The 19,353-nt window shown below is 40.7% G+C and overlaps 1 protein-coding gene across 1 annotated transcript in view; it reads right to left on the reverse strand.

Moving 5' to 3' along the window:
- The window catches only part of ANKRD27 (ankyrin repeat domain 27), a 133,332-nt gene that overhangs the window by 76,247 nt on the left and 37,732 nt on the right, over nt 1-19,353 (reverse strand). Inside the window, 4 exon segments of the mRNA XM_030204404.1 lie at nt 3,696-3,778; nt 8,193-8,317; nt 15,564-15,656; nt 18,079-18,211. Coding sequence (XP_030060264.1) covers nt 3,696-3,778; nt 8,193-8,317; nt 15,564-15,656; nt 18,079-18,211 — 434 coding nt within the window.

A 19,353-nucleotide genomic window follows, 5' to 3' on the forward strand; every position in this document is an offset into this window, starting at 1 on the left:
TTGGCGCTGCTCCTGCAGCAAACTCTATGACAGCTCAGAGCTGGAGTTAGGGTTTGCGGAGCATTGGGGAGGAATAGGGAACGCTGTCCAGCATGCATTTGCATGCTAGCAGGCTCCCCCAATTCCCCCCAACAGGACCAAAACCCGAGCTCCACCCCTTCAAGCCAACGATACAGGGACTAGAGGTCCGGTAGACCTCCAGTCACCCAGCCCCCCCCACAACCAAAAAAATAAGGCCCGGTGGACCGTAAGCACAAACTCCCCACACTTGGTAGTCTAGCAGCCCCCTCTACCCCCGGAACTTTGTCGTGGAGGAAGGAGTCGCACACTCCCTCCTCTTCAGCACTGCCTTAAAAATGGCGGTGCCCAGCCCCGCCCAGTGCATCCCTTATATGGTAGGGAAGCCCCACCCAGCACATCCCAGGATGCACAGGGCTGGGCACCACCATTTTGAAGGCGGCACTCAAGAGGAGGGAGTGTGCTACTCCCTCCTCCTCCGCAAAGGGACAAAGGGGGGGAGAAAGGGCCGCTAGACTACCAGGTGGGGGAGGGTTTGGACTTGCAGCCCACTGGGTCACTAGGGCCTGGACATCCACTGGATCTCCAGCCCCCTGTGCCCTTGTTGGGGGGAGGGGCAGGGGGAATGGAGGTCCTCCAGACCTCCGTGTTGCTGGCTGGCGGAGGCAGGGCTCCTGTGGAGGGGAGGAGGTTCAGTTCTGGTCCTGTTGGGGGGGGAGATGGGGGAGCCTGCTATTCTTCCCCAATGCTCTGCAAACCCTAATGCCAGCTCTGAGCTGTTATTGGGTTTGCTGCAGGAGCAGCTCCAATGTTTGGCGTGCTGCTCACTGAGCATTGGGGAAGAATAGGTAATGCCCTGTTTAGCTTGCATTTGCATGCACATTGCAGTCAGAGCCAGCGAGCGCTTTGTTACACGAACTCTCCAGCTCATCAGATGGAAGCAAACATGGGCACTAGTATGGCGCTACTGGCCTCTAGCGCCTGCGGTTGGTTCTGATTATTGGCCCACAAGAGGGTAAAGAAGACTCTGCATCCAAGATTCCAGCCATCATCCTACTTCACCTTCCTAAGTAAAAGGAGACTTTGCTGAGGGCTCTATGGATAAAATGAAAAAGGATTGATACTCATTATAAAAGAACACCAGTCAGTTAACTCTGCCAGGGCATGCACTCCCAACAGACATGAGAGGCCCAGTAGCTCAGTACAAAACTAAAGGATTTCAAAACCACACCAAGCGGGTCCACATAGAACAGGTGGTTAGGTCTCCCTCTAACCCAGAGCAGATGGCCTCTTGAGTTAGCATCAACAGCCAAAATTTTAGCACAGTTAGGTGGATCCCTGAAAAGATGACATCATCTTGGTGCAAACCTTATCACTCACCTCTGTGCATAGTGCTTTCTTCTGACAGAACTAGAAATTATAAATAAAGATGACGTGTCAGGCCCAAGCATTTCTGTCTCTTAAAATTTATCCTGCAGAGCTATATCAAAGACTTCATGGAGAACCCTAATGTTTACTATTTCCAGTAATTAAATATTTAGAGGGAGTGCCTATTTTAGAGCTCATGCAAGAACTCTCTGCACCTCAGATACAAACATCTCAATCAGAGCAGATGCCAGCTCTGAAGCAATCTTCACCTGTGCTGCAGCAGAAACACAAATCATAAAACCTGACAAAAATACTCTCCCCTCACTAGTACCAAATTATGTATGGCTACTCTTATGTTCTTATGTACTTCCCGTGGGTGACAACAGATCAGCTAGTGAATACCTTGACTATTTTACTCTGACCACATATGGGAAGAGTCTCTAGGTGCCTCCAAGGTGAGTCAGTCTACAGGTCTCCCATGTGACTTGCTTCAATCTCCCCTAAGAAGTACATCTCCACCACAAAACCTCTCATACCAATGCTCCTCAAAAAATGGGGAAAAAGACCCAAAAAACGTCCTTTTCCAGTAAAAAGCTGAAGACGTCTAAGGAACAAATTCCTAGAGATGCTACAGAAAGCTGTAGATTTTCCAGTGCATGATATCCCAAAACAGTTACAGAACAGGATTTGGAAGAATCCAAGTATATGCCCCCCAGTGGCGCACAAGCTGGATATTTTTCAGAGGTATTTAATGAGGTCTATACAATTATACAAACTCGGAGGACGAACAACATATACATCATCCAATTTGCCACAAAACATAAAATAGATACAAGGCAAGACATAAGCACTCCTACTACAAGGAGGGACAGCTGCTAATGAAAAACAGTTTATGGATTAAAAGAAACCTCTGGATTTTCTAAATAAGTGAGCTTCTCCAATGGTCTTAAAATAGTTAGGCTGAAGCAAAACTGATTTAGTGTTCCCATCTTTCAAGGGGGTTCATTTTAAGAGATGTTTAGAAAAAGCATTCTCAAAAAGCAGTGCAAATATGGAATACTCTTCCTTTTCAATACAGACAAGTTATCCTTATTTTCTCTTTTGTAAAAATCTTTAAATTGTTCTTTTTCAGAAGTTTTTCAACTAATGTCTAATTTTTACTATTTTGGGTCCAATTCTTTTGGGAAAAGGCACTATAGAAATGTCAATGTTAGATTATAACATTTTATGACAGCAAAAAAGCTAAACCAAAACAAACAAAAAAAAACAAAAAACCAAGAGCCTCCCATCTTCTCCCCAAATCCCAGCCTAACAACACAAACGTCAGAGGCTCTGTCTAAAACTTACCATTTACCCTCTTACTCCTCCCACTTGCACAAGCCGGGTTATATATATATATTTTTTTTTTTTTGTTACATTTGTACCCCGCGCTTTCCCACTCATAGCAGGTTCAATGCGGCTTACATATTATATACAGGTACTTATTTTGTACTTGGGGCAATGGAGGGTTAAGTGACTTTGCCCAGAGTCACAAGGAGCTGCCTGTGCCTGCAGTGGGAATTGAACTCAGTTCCCCAGGACCAAAGTCCACCACCCTTCCACTATATTAGCTAGCAAAAAATGTACTGTAATTCTAGCACATTAGAGCAAGTGGCTGAAGTGTATTTTTACAACAAAACATGTGGAATGCACTATCTCTAGTCTTCATCCTTACACTCTGATTTACAGTCCAGGTTACAATCCTCTGTTAAAGAAGCTGTTTTCTTGACTGAAGTTTTAATATGGAATTCTATGCCTGTTGAACATAGAATAGAGCAAGATTATTTGGCGTTCCAAAGACTAAAATTCTGGCTTTTCACAAGTTTTATGATTTGATGTACTGATTGTGGCTTTTAATTTCATAGTTTTAATTTGTTATAATTTTTTGTAACTTAATGTATATTATAATTTCTGTCATTTTGTAAACCATTCAGAGACATAGCTTGAGACGGTATATAAAACGTATGTTCCTTTCAAAATGACAGCTAGCTCCAGTTTCCTGACATATCAGGGGCCTTTCCACTGAACAGATGTGGTTGAAGGTTAGCAACAGTGTGGTACCTCAATAGCACCATCTTCTACCAAACTTCAGCTCAATCCATCCATTAAGACAGTCCCTGATACATACATAAGGGCAGACAGCGAGACAGACTGATCATCAACAGGCATGCCCACTTACTGGGAAACATGCCTAACAAACTTATTTTCTATTATCCTAATATGACTACTATATAAACAGTGATATAACAACAACTAGATTACAGCCTTACCACAAATAGAAGCAATGTGAAGTGGTGTATAACCCCTGTCATCTCTGGAAAATGGAGTGACAATGGAAGGATCATTCAACCTCCTACAATCCATGGAAGAAGTAAAACACACGTAAGATGAAAAATTCATGATTCTGAACCACTTTGTCTTTTACTATTATCCAGTAATAAGCGCATTTTATACATTGCACCTGGCAAGCTGGTACAGACATAAGGTTCCACAGTGAAGTCTAAACATGTTTCATGAGCCCATCATGAACTTATTCAACCCAGTGCCTCACTACACACAGAAAATGGCCTGCTGGGCTAACAACTCTATGGAGCAAGTTTGCCATATTCTGCAAATATGGTACAGATGTAATTATGGTGATGGAAGAGACCTCACTACCCCTCATGTTTGCTAGGCTCTTCATAGGAAAAAACATATTTCAAGATAAAGTGCCACAGTAACAAATCCATTATATTATTAGCTCTCTCATTTTGGCCAATGTAGAGGGAGGTTTCCCTTTAAAAAAAAAAATCTTATTACCAAATGTACATATGTACATAAGTACCACAAGTTATTAACCTGCAGTACCGAGTGACAGCAAGTTTTACCACAGTTTAGTCACTAGCCCCCTTAATATCTAAACCCATTATTAGATATCAGTGTGCTGGTTTCAATCATTCTTCTGCCCATTAGCATAAACTCAGTTTTATAGTTTTATAGTCTAATAGTCCTAAATTATTTCCAAGCAGATGGACTTAAATATATGAAGCATCTGCTCAATCGCAGTAATAACTACAAAACTACATGTTTCCTAATACAGCTAAAGTGAAATGATGCCACATTTACACCATTAAAAATTACTTTCTTCTGCTTAAGAGAGTTTAGCAGATGGACAAAAATGAGTGTTTATATAGACACACGTTCCTGAACAGGTCCCTAAGATAACGAAGAGTAAAGGATAAGCAATTCCTTTCAAGTCTTATGCCCACATAGCCATCTGATAAAAACTTTTGACCAAATCTATTTTCACCATTAGTAGTGGATTTTGAGCACACAAAATAATGAACCCCAGCCCTGTTGCTCAGTGCAATGCTGTGCACCACATTGTGGAGGGATTTGGACATTATCAGTTCAGGTCTACTGTTACCAGAGTTGACTAGGAATATATTAAAGCAGCATTTGCTAATCCTAGTCATCCTGCAATGGTTAACACCCAGTGACCAGATGCAGGAGCCAAGACTACAAGGCTACAGAAGGAGCCCTTGCACAAGGCCCTTGGCCAAGGACCACTGCTGTGATGACCAACTAAAGTGAGTTTGGGAAGGATATAAAATTAGGGGGGAAAATCCCTGGGTAATTGTGCTCTAAAGCACACAGCACCAGATCCCAGTCCTGGTTCCAACAGACCTAGATGCCCAGAAAAAAACTGCCAAATTAAAAAAAAATAATAAATGTGATTAGAAATACCAGCCAAAAAGCTAAGATAATATCATTTAGCTTTACAGATGGAGAAACAATGATTCTAAATTACAGCAACCAAGAGCCAAACTCTCTGGAAAAGTAAAGTGCAAGTAAGAGCTGGCACACAAATCAGGTGGTTAAATTAGTTCTCTAACGTTCTCTTATATATATAAAGCAATGTTTTGCACATTAAGATGGTCTCTGAGAGGACCAAAACATTGATTAGTATATGATAGAGAACAGATTCTCTATTACTTTTTCAAACCTAGACCCTGCTTTACCTATGATAATACCTGACTCCCATTTATGATAGTGTTTTTTCAATACTTAGTGTATTATTCCCTATCAGGAGATTTAAGGTCAGTGTTATTTTAAAAAGGGTTCCAGAGGTGATCCAGGAAATTATAGCCTTGTGAGCCTGATGTCCGTGCTGGGCAAAATGGTAGAGACTATTATAAAGAACAAAATTACACAGCATATAATACATAAGAACGGATTAATGAGACAAATCCAACATTTCTATAGTGCTACTAGACGTACACAGCTCTGTACACTTGAGCATGAAGAGACAGTCCCTGCTCAACAGAGCTTACAATCTAATCAGAAAAGTCATGGGATAGGAGGTAATATTCTAGTGTGGATGAAAAACTGGTTAAAGATAGAAAACAAGAGTAGGGGTTAAATGGTCAATATTCTCAATGTAGAAGGGTAGATAGTGGGGTTCCCCGGGGGTCTGTGCTGGTACCGCTGCATGTAAACATATTTATAAGTGATCTAGAGATGGGAATAACTAGTGAGGTAATTAAACTTAATGATGACACAAAGTTATTCAAAACTGTTAAATTGCAAGAGGACCTTACAAGACCAGGAGATTGGGCATCCAAATGGCAGATGACGTTTAATGTGAGCAAGTGCAAAATGATGCATATGGGAAAAAGGAACCCAAAGTACAGTTACATGATGCAAGGTTCCACAATAGGAATTACCGCCCAGGAAAAAGACCTAGATGTCATCGTTAATGATTTCTTGAAATCCTCTGCTCAGTGTGCAGCGGCAGCTAAGAAAGCAATTAGCAAAGGAATGGAAAACAAAAATGAGAATGTCTTTGCATAGCTCTATGGTTGAATAGTGTGTGCAATTCTGATAACCGCATCTCAAAAAAGGTATAGCAGATTTAGAAAAAGGTACAGACAAGGGTGACAAAAATGATAATAAGGACAGGACGACTTCCCTATGAGGAAAGGCTAAAGCTGCTAGGGCTCTTCAGCTTGGAGAAGAGATTGCTAAGGGGGGATATACTTATTATATGACAAGAGGTTTATAAAATATTGAGTGAGTGGAACAGGTAGAGGTAAATCACTTACTTGTTTACTCTTTCCAAAAATTCTAGGACTAGGGTATGCAATGAAGCTACTAAGTAGCACATTTTAAACAAACTGGAGAAAATATTTCTTCACGCAATGTGTAATTAAACTCTGAAATTTGTTACCAAAGTGGTAAAAGCAGTTAAGCTTAGCAGGGTTTTAAAAAGGTCTAGATAATTTCCTGAAAGAAAATTCCATAAGTCATTATTAAGATGGACATGAGAAAATCTACTGCTTATTTTTAGGATAAGCAGCATAAAATCTGTTTTACTGTTCTGGGATCTTGCCTGGTATTTGTGACCTGGATTGGCCACTGTTGGAAACAGGATACTGGGCTTGATTGACCTTCGATCTGTCCCAGTATGGCAACTCTTATTTTAACGAAGATTTAGAGAAGATGGTAAGAAAATAAACAGTAAACTTCCTTTAAAAGTTTAGCCTTAGTTGCAACATCCACTGACTGATTCCAGAGCCACAGACAATGGCAAGCCTCAACCAGAAGTGCCATATGCTTGGTTGAGGCCCTAATTAAGTCATACAGAGTGTCTAACAAATAAAACGTGCCCAAATCCTAAAAGGTTGGAGGCAGAAGACCCCCAGGTGAGGCATGTTCTGAATTCTGTACCAGCTGTTTAGCCCTCCTGAAACAAGCATGGGCTACCTAACCTCCAAACACTGCCGCCTGTGGCCATTGCTAACAGGCACCCCAGCTTAACAGAGAAAGAAACAAATATGTCTGTTGAACAGTATCAATAATTCAGGCTTTTAAGAAAATCCTGTACAAAAAACACCAAGGAAGAAATTACCTACCCCACAAAAGAAAAAAATGAGGCTGGTGAGAAAGGGGGGGGGGGGAGGGAAGGGACCTGTAACCTCCAGGCGTGACACCCCAAAAATACTGAGAAAAAGAAAAAAAACAACAGTATTTTTTTTTTATGTCTTTCAGCTTAAGCTCATGGTTTTTGGGGTTTTCTCACTGCTTGAGAAACCAAAAATTTGTTTTTAAGAAAAGATGGCAAATATTCCTACATACTGCACAGGATTGCCAGACCTACCACCTGATGGAGTCTGAGAAATAGTGGCTGGCCATCTTGTTGCATAGAGTTCTTAAGCTTTGACATCACAACTCAGCTTCTCACAGTCTCCACCTGCTGGTGGGATCACACAAAACCTAGTGTCTATACTGGTCTGGTGAGGAAATAAGGAAATTAGGGGCCCTTTTACTAAGTCGCTTAAGAGTCTACCCACACCCAACGCACGCCAATTTGGAGTTACTGCCCGGCTACAGTGTGGCTCTTGTGGTAATTTCATTTTTGGCGCGCATCCGAAAAATAATTTTTATTTTCTGGCACACATCCACTACTCGCGGCAAGTGGTATTTGATGTGCGTACGTCATTAATGCCCGGTTAACGCATAAGACCATACCGCTAAGTCAATGGCTAGCGGAAAGTCTCCGACCCAAAATGGATGCGCACCAATTTTTATTCTGCTGCACATCCATTTTTGGCAAAAATTTAAACAAGGCATTTTTTGCAGGTGTGCTGAAAAATGGATCTGTGCGTGCCCAAAACACGCGTCTACACTACAGTAGGCCATTTTTCAGCGCACCTTAGTAAAAGGATCCCTTAGTATTCTCTGCCTGCAAAGAACAATATTACAATGTAAATGGGAATTCTCCTTACCCAGAAACAAACTTTTCGCAGTTGTCGCAGGAGCAGAGAGGATGACACATCTGCACTGTGTCCTCATCATTTTCTCCTTGGCTCAGCAATCTCTCCACTTCCTCTTTCTCACCTGATGCAATGTGCTGAAAGGCAAATCTTATACTAGTACAAGATTTAATAATGAAGAAAGAGAACTACATGCTTTATGAAAAAGCTCACTGGACAATAATATATATCTTTCAAAAAGTGAAGCATGCACAAGAACAGAATGAAAGCACTGGAAGAAAGGTTAAAAAAAAAAAAAAAACATCCTTCACTCTCTTCCCCCCTTACTTCTCAGTTACTGATCTGATGCCTGGTCTTTTTGTGGCTTTTCCTTGGCTAAGTTGGCCCAACACCAGCTATAACTTTTTTTGCCCTGTTTTGTCTTCAATAATAATTCAAAAGTTCCCTGGCTGTGGCCAAAGTCAGAAAGGTCTCTAAACTGAATCCCTCGGAACTGTTGCTCTGCTACCAGAGATCAGTGCAGTAGTGATGATATGCTCAGCTTCCAGATGCTGCCAACACACCTGAGCTATGTTCACCCTTCATAACGGGAGACTTGACCCTGAAATCTCCTGCATCACTATGGGTTAAGCCCCAGGCAATATGCATTGTTTTTGTCAGTCTTGATGCAATCTTATCCAATATGACCACAACTTAAAATTCACACAACCCTAGAAGCCAACCAAAAGAACAGACTGCTGCTGTGTCTCCCCCAAACTCATCTCTAGTCCACCCCACTCACCCAAAAGCATGAAGCAACAGCAGCAGAAGCATGTAGAGGGCCTCAGAATCAGTGCAAGCTCAAAGAGTATTGTAACATCTATTTGGGGTCTTCTAAACTACTGAAAAAGTTGCAGTCCATTCAGAATACTGAGCTCCATCTGATATACTCATTGAAAAGATACAGGTTATAGAAGTAGTAAGGGGATGTATTAGAATAGGAAAAGTAAGTATTGTGCACTCAGTAACATTCAAGAGCTTGTTGAATATGGTTAAGCAAGCCAAATGTGTTGGCACTTGTATGTAATTACAGATGTTTTCTATTAATTTTTCGGAAAAAAAAAAGATACAGGTTATTAGAGTTCTTTTTTTCATTTCAAGCTGCTTGTCTTGACAATGAGATTCAATCTTCTCTACTTCCTGCTACAAGTTACTTATCTTTTCAAAAACAAGTTTAAACCTATTTATTCAGGAAGTGTGTCTTGAATTCTTTTAAGGTAGTAGTATAAGATAGAAACTGTATATGTGTACGTGACTAAATGATGTATTTCCTGGAAATGTCCAGTTTCATTGCATTGTGATGGGCACTAAACCGCAAGGTACATCGCAGAATACATTGTTAATGCTAATGTTAGTTTACAGTCTAACGTGTTCTGATTCTTCAATCTGAAATCAGCATGGCAGACAGCAAATTGTATCAGAAGGGGGAACAGGAGTGGTATCCAAAAGGCAGGACTGTAAAGCAATGTGAAACAATCTAGTCTGAGTTAAATTTATCTCTAACTTATACCATCTTTAAGACTGACAGCCTGCTAAAACTCCCACTGCATAAAACCTCCAGATGAAATTCACACAGGAATGTGAAATAGTCATTATGATTAATGATACTAGCAAACAGAAGTGTCTTGTTAGACATTAGATGATGAACTTTAAAGACGGTATTACTGTTCTCAAGATAGTAAAGCACTGTACGGAGTCTTTAGGATGCTGCCCTTCTCCCATAATAGCGATCCCTCACAGTGCCATCTTAAAACCCACAATCCCTCCCAAGAGGAAGGGGTGGAGCCAGGAAGACATGGTCCAAAAAGTATATAAGTTGAGACCATACTAGGTTAAGGAGGCCTATAGGGAAGCAGTGATGCCCCATGGTATATGCCTTCACCATTTACATGTGAACTACAATTGCAACAGTCAGGTAGGCCAAGCTCCACTTGGAACCCTGCAGACTTTGTACTTTGACCTGAGTAACAAAGATTTCCCTGGTAATGTTGAGGAACCAGGCCAGTGACAAGTAAAAGTGTGCTGCTGTACTGGGAGGCAATAAGGTACACAGTGGCCCTGCAGGAGCAGGCCACACGCGGATGTTGTTACATTCATGGATTAGTTTTATGTTGCCTTTTTCCTTCTACCTATGAAAGGAACAGGACCCCTGACGTAACAGCCTAAATAAAATGCTCTTTTCCTTTAGCCTCAACTGCCTTGTGGCTCCGTCTTGTCATGGCACCAGAGCCGCCCTTGTTCACATCACAAGAACAAACTATAGATAGAAATTTTCCTCTGCTGTGGATGAATAAGCAATTCAGTACAGAAACAAAGCAACCAAATACACCAGAAGATAAAAGTAGCAAGGAATTTATTAAGTATGGATAAAAACTGTGAACAGACTTTTGTTCTTCCTGCAGAAGGATCTTATCTGCATTGCCTCCTCTCCAAGGAGTTTGAACTCTAACAGAAACCTGAAATCTTCAAATCTATGTTGGTTAGAAACGCATGCAAAATTAATGGTTTATCTGCAACTTTCTTTTAATAGCAATTGCTACTTTAATTTAGTTTTTTTATGATTTTTAGATTTGCCATTATTATTAGTTTAGAGGGAAGTGCAATTCAAATATTCCCTCTAGGTAAGTCATATCTAGTTCTATAACTTAATACAGTTAGAACACTTGCATGCATCAGAAAGTCCACCAGTTAACCACTGTATTGTCCCATTCACTATACCTGTAATGCCACTATGCTTTCTGTTTTGATGCACATATGCATATTTCAATTATATATGTTCCTAAAATATTCGCTATCTGTTCACCGTTGAGGCTTTTATGTTTTTATAAATGGGAATTATGTTTTATACATTTTATAATTTATCACGTTAAATATGATTTTAGTTTTTACAATTCAGTTTTTAACTGTAATCCATGGTTGTTCTACCGTCATCTGCCCTGATACAGCCTTATAGGTGAAAAGTGGTCATGTCGGGCACCATTTTTAGCCGTAACTTTTAACCAACCAGGAAATAGGAACTTCAAAGAGACTAATCTTTCAGCAATTAAAACTCCACTGCCCCAGCAGTTCACAGCTGTAACAGCACGTACCGACACAAAAGTTTCATGGTAAAATATCCACACGAAATCCATAAAATACTAAGATACTGGGCAAGGTTCTGCTGGCTTCAGTGAAAGTTACAAACTTTGGGACACTGATTCTTACAATTCCTAGCACTACAGCTAACAATGGAAAGATCTTTCGAAGCTTTAAAAAGAAATAAAACTACTGTAGGAATACAAGAGGGAGGAGAGACTTATCTCTAGCAAAACTATCAACTGAAAAAGAGCTACTCCCGACTTTAAAGTCAAATATGAACTTCTATAATAATGTCACTGAGCATTTTATAAAAGAGAAGAGGAAAATGGAGTTTCATTTTAAATGACCATTTCCAGAAAGCTCTTAGCTCTACATACAATTCAGCCCAAACCCTTGTTGACTGAAAGCTTATTAACTGGTTCTGTTTCAGACGTTATGGGCATTTTTATGTATGTTCCAGGCCGCTGTACCATCAATTCAGTCCACAAAGCCACAGTGTCTGATAATCTTGTTAACTGGTTCGGTTTCATTATTAAGGAAATTTTCATGGATGTTGCAGGCAGTTGTACCATCAGTTCAGCCCAAAGCAACAATAACCTTGCACATTGTCTACTGTCACTCTTATTTATGTGTATGTCCTGAAGGCAGAATGGGCGACAAAGCAAAGCTTATTTTGTTGCAGGCACCCGGAAAGTCATGCGTCTGCTGCTCTCTGCTTTTGCATCTTGTTTGCAGGAACACAACAACTTGCTTCTTGAACCTCAGAATATCATAGAAAGTCTGTATTGCTCAAAGTATTTCTTCATGGAACCTGCAGTTCTACACAAACAAAAAGAAGGGGGGTAGATCAATGTAGTTCCAACACACAGTTTAACAAAAAGTCAACTTTATATAGCTGCAAAATTGGCCAAACGCAGACCTGCATTTCAGTGCTGCAAGCACCTGCCTCCGATTTATTACCTGCGATCCAATAATTGTGACTGACATATTGATTCCTGAGGCAGGAGTATGTGGCACCAAAACGCAGGTCTGCATCGGGTCAATTTTACAGCTATACAAAGTTGACTTTTTGTTGGCGCATGCGGCCCTGAAACACAGGTCTGCATCGGTTCAATTCTATAGCTATATAAAGTTGTTTGTTGGCGCTTGTGGCTCCGAAACAAAGATCAGCATAGGGTCAATTTTGCAACTACACAAAGTAGATTTTTTTGTTAATAAACTACATGTGTTGGAACTACATTGGTCTACCACCTTCTTTTTGTTTGAATTGCTGTTAGGGGGACAGTTCTGCTTTTTTGTTTATTGATCTGCAATTCTACACCACATAAGTCAATCTGTGTATAACTTTAAAGGATAAATTTCAGTATGGTGATGGTGATGCAGAACTTAGGTTTCTTCAATTCAACATAGAAGTCAAAAGGAGACATGGCAAATGTTACAGGTGACTCTCAGAAAGAGACCAAGACGTGACATCATTCAGCACAGTGAGTACATTAAGCTTAGTTAAGGTTATGCATTTGCACAAATGTGTAGCACATCTACTGAATCCGCTGCTACAAATGTCACCGCATGCCAATGGGAAACATCCTAGCTCTGATGTGCACCCATTGTTGGGGGAGGGCCAGGGAGTTCTATGGATGCAGAATTTGTTTGGCTTTAATACTGTATGGGGGAAGCATGTGTTTTTCAACTCTACACATTAATTATTTGCTTGCTTTATTTATTTTTGTCTATTAGATTGTAAGCTCTTTGAGCAGGGACTGTCTTTCTTCTATGTTTGTGCAGCACTGCGTACGCTTTGTAGCACTATAGAAATGCTAAGTAGTAGTAGTAATTTGTTTTCTAGGTATTTATGTTTATTAAAACTTAATATACTGCTTAACTTCTGCAGAACAAAGCGGTTTAGTGTGTGTGCTGGGGGGGGGGGGGGGGGGGACTGTGGCTTAATGGGAACTGAAGTGTGCCTCCTCTTTGTACTTAACCCACCTCTCAATGTGGCCTTCAGGTGCAGAATCCTATACCAGTGCCCTAACTGCAATTATTTTGGGATGGGGGGCAGGTGGTAGATTTTTGTTTTTCAAAGAATTGGAAATCCTAGAAAACCCAGTCTCCGATAAGCAAGAGACACCATTTCCCTTACAACCTTATGACTCTTCCCCCCTCCCCTCTCAACATATCCCACAAGCCACTGAAGGAAAAACAAAAAAAGAGAGAGATTACGTCATCATTGTCATGGTGGTGGGAAGAGAATAGATCTTTTCTGGCCTGGCCAGGTATAAAGGAGAGAAAGGGGAGTTTAGGAAATAAGAGGGGAAGAGAGAAGGGGGCAGTGAGGCACAAAGAGGTGAGTATAGGAGAAGATTGGGTCTTAGAATATTAAGAAAAAAAAAGGATACAGAGGGGAGAGTTTAGGTTGCAATAGGGGAAGACAGATGGGGCAGAACAGAAAGGAAGTGGGTGTGGGTAGAGTGAGGAACGTTCAGGGCAGAAGGGAAGAATAAAGGAACAATGAGAGAAGAGAGTGTGAGGTGGGTTTAGGACAGGAAGATAGAGGATATGGCAACAGGAGTAGAAGAGAAGGCAGTGGCAGAGAGAGGGTGGGGGAAGAGAAGAGGTAAGTGGACAGCAGGATAAGGGAAAATACAAGGGATAAGAACATCTTTTTCCTCTCTCTGTCCAAGTACAGTTTACAGGGGGAAAGAGGAATGGGAAGTGTTATAGATGGTGTTTTGTTGGGATCACTATCTCCACTAGGGATGGGAACATCATGCTCCCCAAGCACCTCTTGTTTTTGATTGAGCTCCAGAAAGCCCCTCTGTGTTCTTGCTGAAGTGGAAAGTATGGTGTTCAGGCTGCCAAGCCCTTCTTGTTGTTTTTGTGAGGACGGAAGTTGCTATGTTGGTGCCATTGAGCCCCTCTTGTTGGGCACATTTTAAATGCCATCACACACCACTGCTAGGATTCACTTAGCCATCTCCAAATTTACCTCATTGAGGGCCCCTTGTACAAAGGCGTGCTAGCATTTTTAGCATGCAACAAAAATAAGCATGCGCAAAATGCTAAAGATGCCCATATATTCCTATGGACATCTCTGGCATCTAGTGTGCGCTAGAAACTCTACTGCGCTTTTGTAAAAGACCCCCCTGACTGAACACATGCTTATATTTGGTCATTTTACATTTCAACAGTATAACAGTAAGTTTTATGTCAATCTGCACCTGCTGTACACTACCTTGGGTGAATCTCTTTAAAAAGGCAGCTAATAAATCCCCAACAGTACACAGTTAACATGAGAAAAAGGCAGTTCCGACAATACATGCAGGCTTACAAGCTCCACGCAGACTGCTGCTGCTGAATGGAGGTCCATAGAAAAATGGGAGCAGTCTCCTTTCTTATGAACCCATCTAATAATTTTGTGGTCTTGTCTAGAGTTAAAACCCCCAGTTTAGGAACAGCAATTTTAGTGCGACCCTGCCATTGTCACTCTTCAACAGTGTTAACCCTGTGGCAGGCCTTTTTTCCAGAGTACCTTATTGTGGCCTCATTCTATAAGCTGCTAGTGGTCATCTCATATTTCTCAACTTTTTGAAACACATTTGCTTCAGGAAAAGCACTTCCATGGTGAATTTGGTCTTATCTAATAATTTCTTTCCCTTGATTCCTTCTAGACTAGTCCAAACCAACTGGTTATGTCACCTTATCAGTACATAGAGACCCAGAAACTAAACTCTTCCAGTGACAGCACCAGAATACCTCCATCTGGTGGTAGGGCAGTATAACCCTCGGTTTGAGCTGGTCTAGCAGGATAAACATGAAATAAGCATTTTGACACTTTTTAACAAAACGAAGCTGTTACCAGATGATATGGTATAATCAGTTAGTGCTGCTGGATATTAAATATTAAAAAAAAATGTTTGGACAAATTCCTGCTGGAACAGTCCATAAATAGTTCAGTTGGACCTGGGATAAATCACCGTTTATCCCTACAGATAAGTAGCAGGGAACTCATCTAACTTTTGGGGATCCTGCCAAGTACTTGTTGCCTGGATTGGTCACTGCTGAAAACAAGATACTAGACCTGAATGACCTTTAGTTTGACGCAATAGGGTAAATTTTATGTTTTTGCACTGATAATTCTCAGGAACTAAGAACATAGGTTTTTCCACAATATGCCAAGAGTCACTACTGCTGGATTCCAGCATTCATGATGCTTATTAATCAAACCTGTCAGTTGGTACCAGTACGTAACAGCTTCTTATGCTTCACCTTGAACAAACAATCAATACAAGTAGCAGACATCTGAGATAGTAAATTCATTCTTTGCCTCAAGAATAGCTTGCTATTATATTCACCAGGCTCCTGCAAAACAAAAGGACTGAATTTACCTTCCTTAAACAAAAGCAAACAGTAGATAAAGATGGTCTCCTGTTTTAAAAAGTAAACCACCATGTCCTTTTTACTAGACATGGTGCACTCATTCCAAATTATTTAAGTAGAAGCATGCATTTTGAACAGATTTGTGTCTTAAATTATATCCTAAAAAAACAAACAGTTGGTTCCACCAGGCCTGTCAACATTTATTTAGGGCTTATGTTACAAAGCCGCGCTAGTGATTCCTGCGCAGCAGTGGCGTTCCTAGGGGGGCTGGCACCCGGGGCGGATCGCCGATGCGCCCCACCCCCCGGGTGCAGCGCGGACCCCCCCCGGCGAAAGGACGCCCCCGCGAAGGACCCCCCCCCCCCGCCGGGTGCACGCCGCTGGGGGGGGGGGGGGGTGCGCAGGGCGCGCCTGTCCTCCATTGTTCGATGCTTCTTCTCTGCCCCGGAACAGGAAGTAACCTGTTCCGGGGCAGAGAAGAAGCATGGAACAACGGAGGACAGGCGCACGCGGCACCCCCCCCCCCCCCCGGCGGCATGCACCCGGGGCGGACCACACCCACCGCCCCCCCCCCCCCCCCCCCCCGAGGAACGCCACTGCTGCGCAGTAAATGAGAGGAAGCCCATTCAATTCCTATGGGCTTCCTCTCATTTGCTGCATGGGAATCTCTAGCATGGCACTGTAAAAAGTTCTAAATGCCTTCATGACCACCTTATTTTAGGCCACATTTAAAAGACTAAGCAAAAAAAAGGAAAATCATAAAAGCATCTACTTCTATACAGAAATAAAAACAGATTTCTACAAGGGCTCATATTTTGCAGCTCCAAGAAGTTTATATGCCAACTAAGTCATCAGCAAACATTATATAGTGCACACCATTTCTTTTCCTGACTTGTGTATACAATTTGTTAGAAAGAAATACAAATCTGGTCTTTTTGAAAACATATTTGGCATTGCAGAAAATCTTGATATTTATGCTATGTCATACAAGCCTGAACAAAAGGATAATGCAGGTTAACTTTGGAAAACAAAGAGATGCCCCATGCAAGGTCTTGCTTGAAACTGGGAAAGTGTTACTAGAATTTAAACATATTCAGAGCCATATAATTTTAACATGTGAGATACAAAGCGGGTGAAATATTTTTAAAACCAAGGCTCCCGAGCTTAAGAGGTATTTCAGATTTGCAGTCTTAAGTAAAATGGTGTAGTAGCCGTGCTAGTCCACTTTTAAAAGGTAATATATAGAAATAAAACAAAACAAAAAAGAAAATTAGATGATACCTTACCTTTTTTTATCGAACTACCTTAATACATTTCTTGATTGATTAGCTTTCAAAGCTAACCCTTCTTGAGATCAGAATTGAGTAAATGTTGACAAATATCAGAATAGGTAAGTGAAACATTGCATCAATGATTTTATGGTGAGACTAGTAAACGGAAATTTTAATACAATCCAGGAACATAAAACCTTTGAAATCAAAATGATGAAATATTTTGGCACCCACCAGACAGGTCTTAAAGATCTGGGTTGTCCATCACATTACAAACCATAAAATTATACTGCTTTGTAACCCTCTTATCACCCCATCCATCTCTCCCTGTCCCTCACCCACCCAAGCTCCCCTGCTTTTTTATTTATTTATTTATTTATTTATTAATTTTCATTCAATAGAATACAGCGAACATTTCACACACAATACAATAAGCCATCTTCTTTTGTTAGTTACATAAAATACAACCAAGCCCCCTGCCCCTCATCCTCCCAATCCACCCTGTCCTCCCTCCCCCACCCCCCCAGAGGTAACTCAACACATACATTTCGGATTCCTGTGGTCTGGACTTGCTAATATATTACAGCTTACCTGCCCCTTTCTCTCTTCCTGTGAGACTGTCACTGGAATTCTTTTATGTTTCACTTGTATATTCTGAATATATTTGTCAACATCTGCTCATTTATATTAAGGACAGTTACCTTTGAAAACTAATCAAGAAATGTAATGTTAATTCAATATAATTTTCTTTATGTTTTGTTTTACTTCTGTATACTTTCTTAGACATATTCAAATAGCTATGGGCATCTTATCATGCTACAGTAGTGGTTCCCGCATGGTAATGGCAACGGAGCCCATGAACGGGCTTTGTCGGCATTACCACACCAGGAGCTGCTAGCGGGGTTTGATTAAAAAAGAGGACCTATATGTCTTTAATCAGAACATTGCCACCTGTGCATCCAGGCCTATCTTCCCAAAACTGATGGGTGAACACAATAATATTGAGAATTCAACAAGGAAAAACTATATTATTCTTAAGGAGATCTCTTCAACTCAGAGTTGAATTTAAATTTATTTCCTATTAACTTGATTGCTAAAAGCATTACTGGAACCACAGAAGAAAAGCGGCTTACAGTTGATTTTTCTGAGAGATTTCCTTGATGGATGTATTCAACTGCAGCTTCAATTGAGGTAAGGCAGTATCCCAGTTCATCTTTTACCGAACTACACAACCTAAAGTTTTTGATGTAGCTCAAATTTGCCATCCTAAAATGTTAAAAGTAAAAAGTCACTTTTGCTTATGATTATGGCGAGATCTCATTTATGGAGAGAATACTATGATCTACTACAATACAGCAAAAGCCTAAAATGAGGTCTAATTGCTACTGGAAAATTAACATGCAGGTTAAAATTCAAGAAATACCACAAGAAATCTTCATATTATACAGAACATACCTAATTTTCTGGTACAGATGAGAGCTAAAATATTTGCAATTTGAGAAAAATACTGCAAAATTATACATTTCTACATGAAAAACAGATCTCTGCAGAAAATCACCAACTCGTACAGAATTACCCACACATCTGCAAATGTGAAGGGATCCTTTTATTAAGATGTGCTAATGGATTTAGCATGTGCTAAACAAGTTATCCATCCATTATATTTCTATTATTAACATTCACACATTTCTGATATTTTGATGGATGCAGCACATACAGTACTATACAAATCTTCCCTTCCCCAACTGCTAGGGAAGTTTCAAAACTTTCTTTGACTAAGGGGGCAGTAGGGAAATTAGATCATATCTGAAGAAATTTTTTGCAAGCTCAACCAACTGCAGAAAATTATATGGGATCTGCCTTGTCCCTATTTACAAGGATCAGGGAATTCACTCACTATGCAGAGTAGGGAAATCTAATCACACATCTTTCATGGCAAGGGAACACTTGCAACTGTTTTGGGAAAATATGACTTAAAGTCACCAGAAACAAAAAGTAAGGTTTTAAAGAATTCTATTAGAGCAAGCAATTTTTAATACAATAGTCCAAACACAATCCCTATATGTGAAAACTTTAAAAAATTATAGAAATTCAAACAAGTGACTGCTTTTAGATCCACGATGTGAAAAATTGGCCAATCTGCAACTTTAGTCATATTTTCCCACAGATGGTCATACATGTCAGTAAATGTGACTCTCTGCTTTTTTTTTGTTTTGTTTTGATACACCTGACAAATGATGCATAAGCACATGACACAATGAGGGGCATAATCGAAAGGGGCACCCAAGTGTTCCTGAAGACATCCTCGCAGGATGTCCTGGCGAAGGGGCGGGGAAACCCAAATTGCAAAATTTAGGTCGTCCTTAGAGATGGTTGTCCCCGATTTTCGGCGATAATGGAAACCAAGG

This window comes from Microcaecilia unicolor, chromosome 5, assembly GCF_901765095.1.
Source record: "Microcaecilia unicolor chromosome 5, aMicUni1.1, whole genome shotgun sequence".
Taxonomy (NCBI): domain Eukaryota; kingdom Metazoa; phylum Chordata; class Amphibia; order Gymnophiona; family Siphonopidae; genus Microcaecilia; species Microcaecilia unicolor.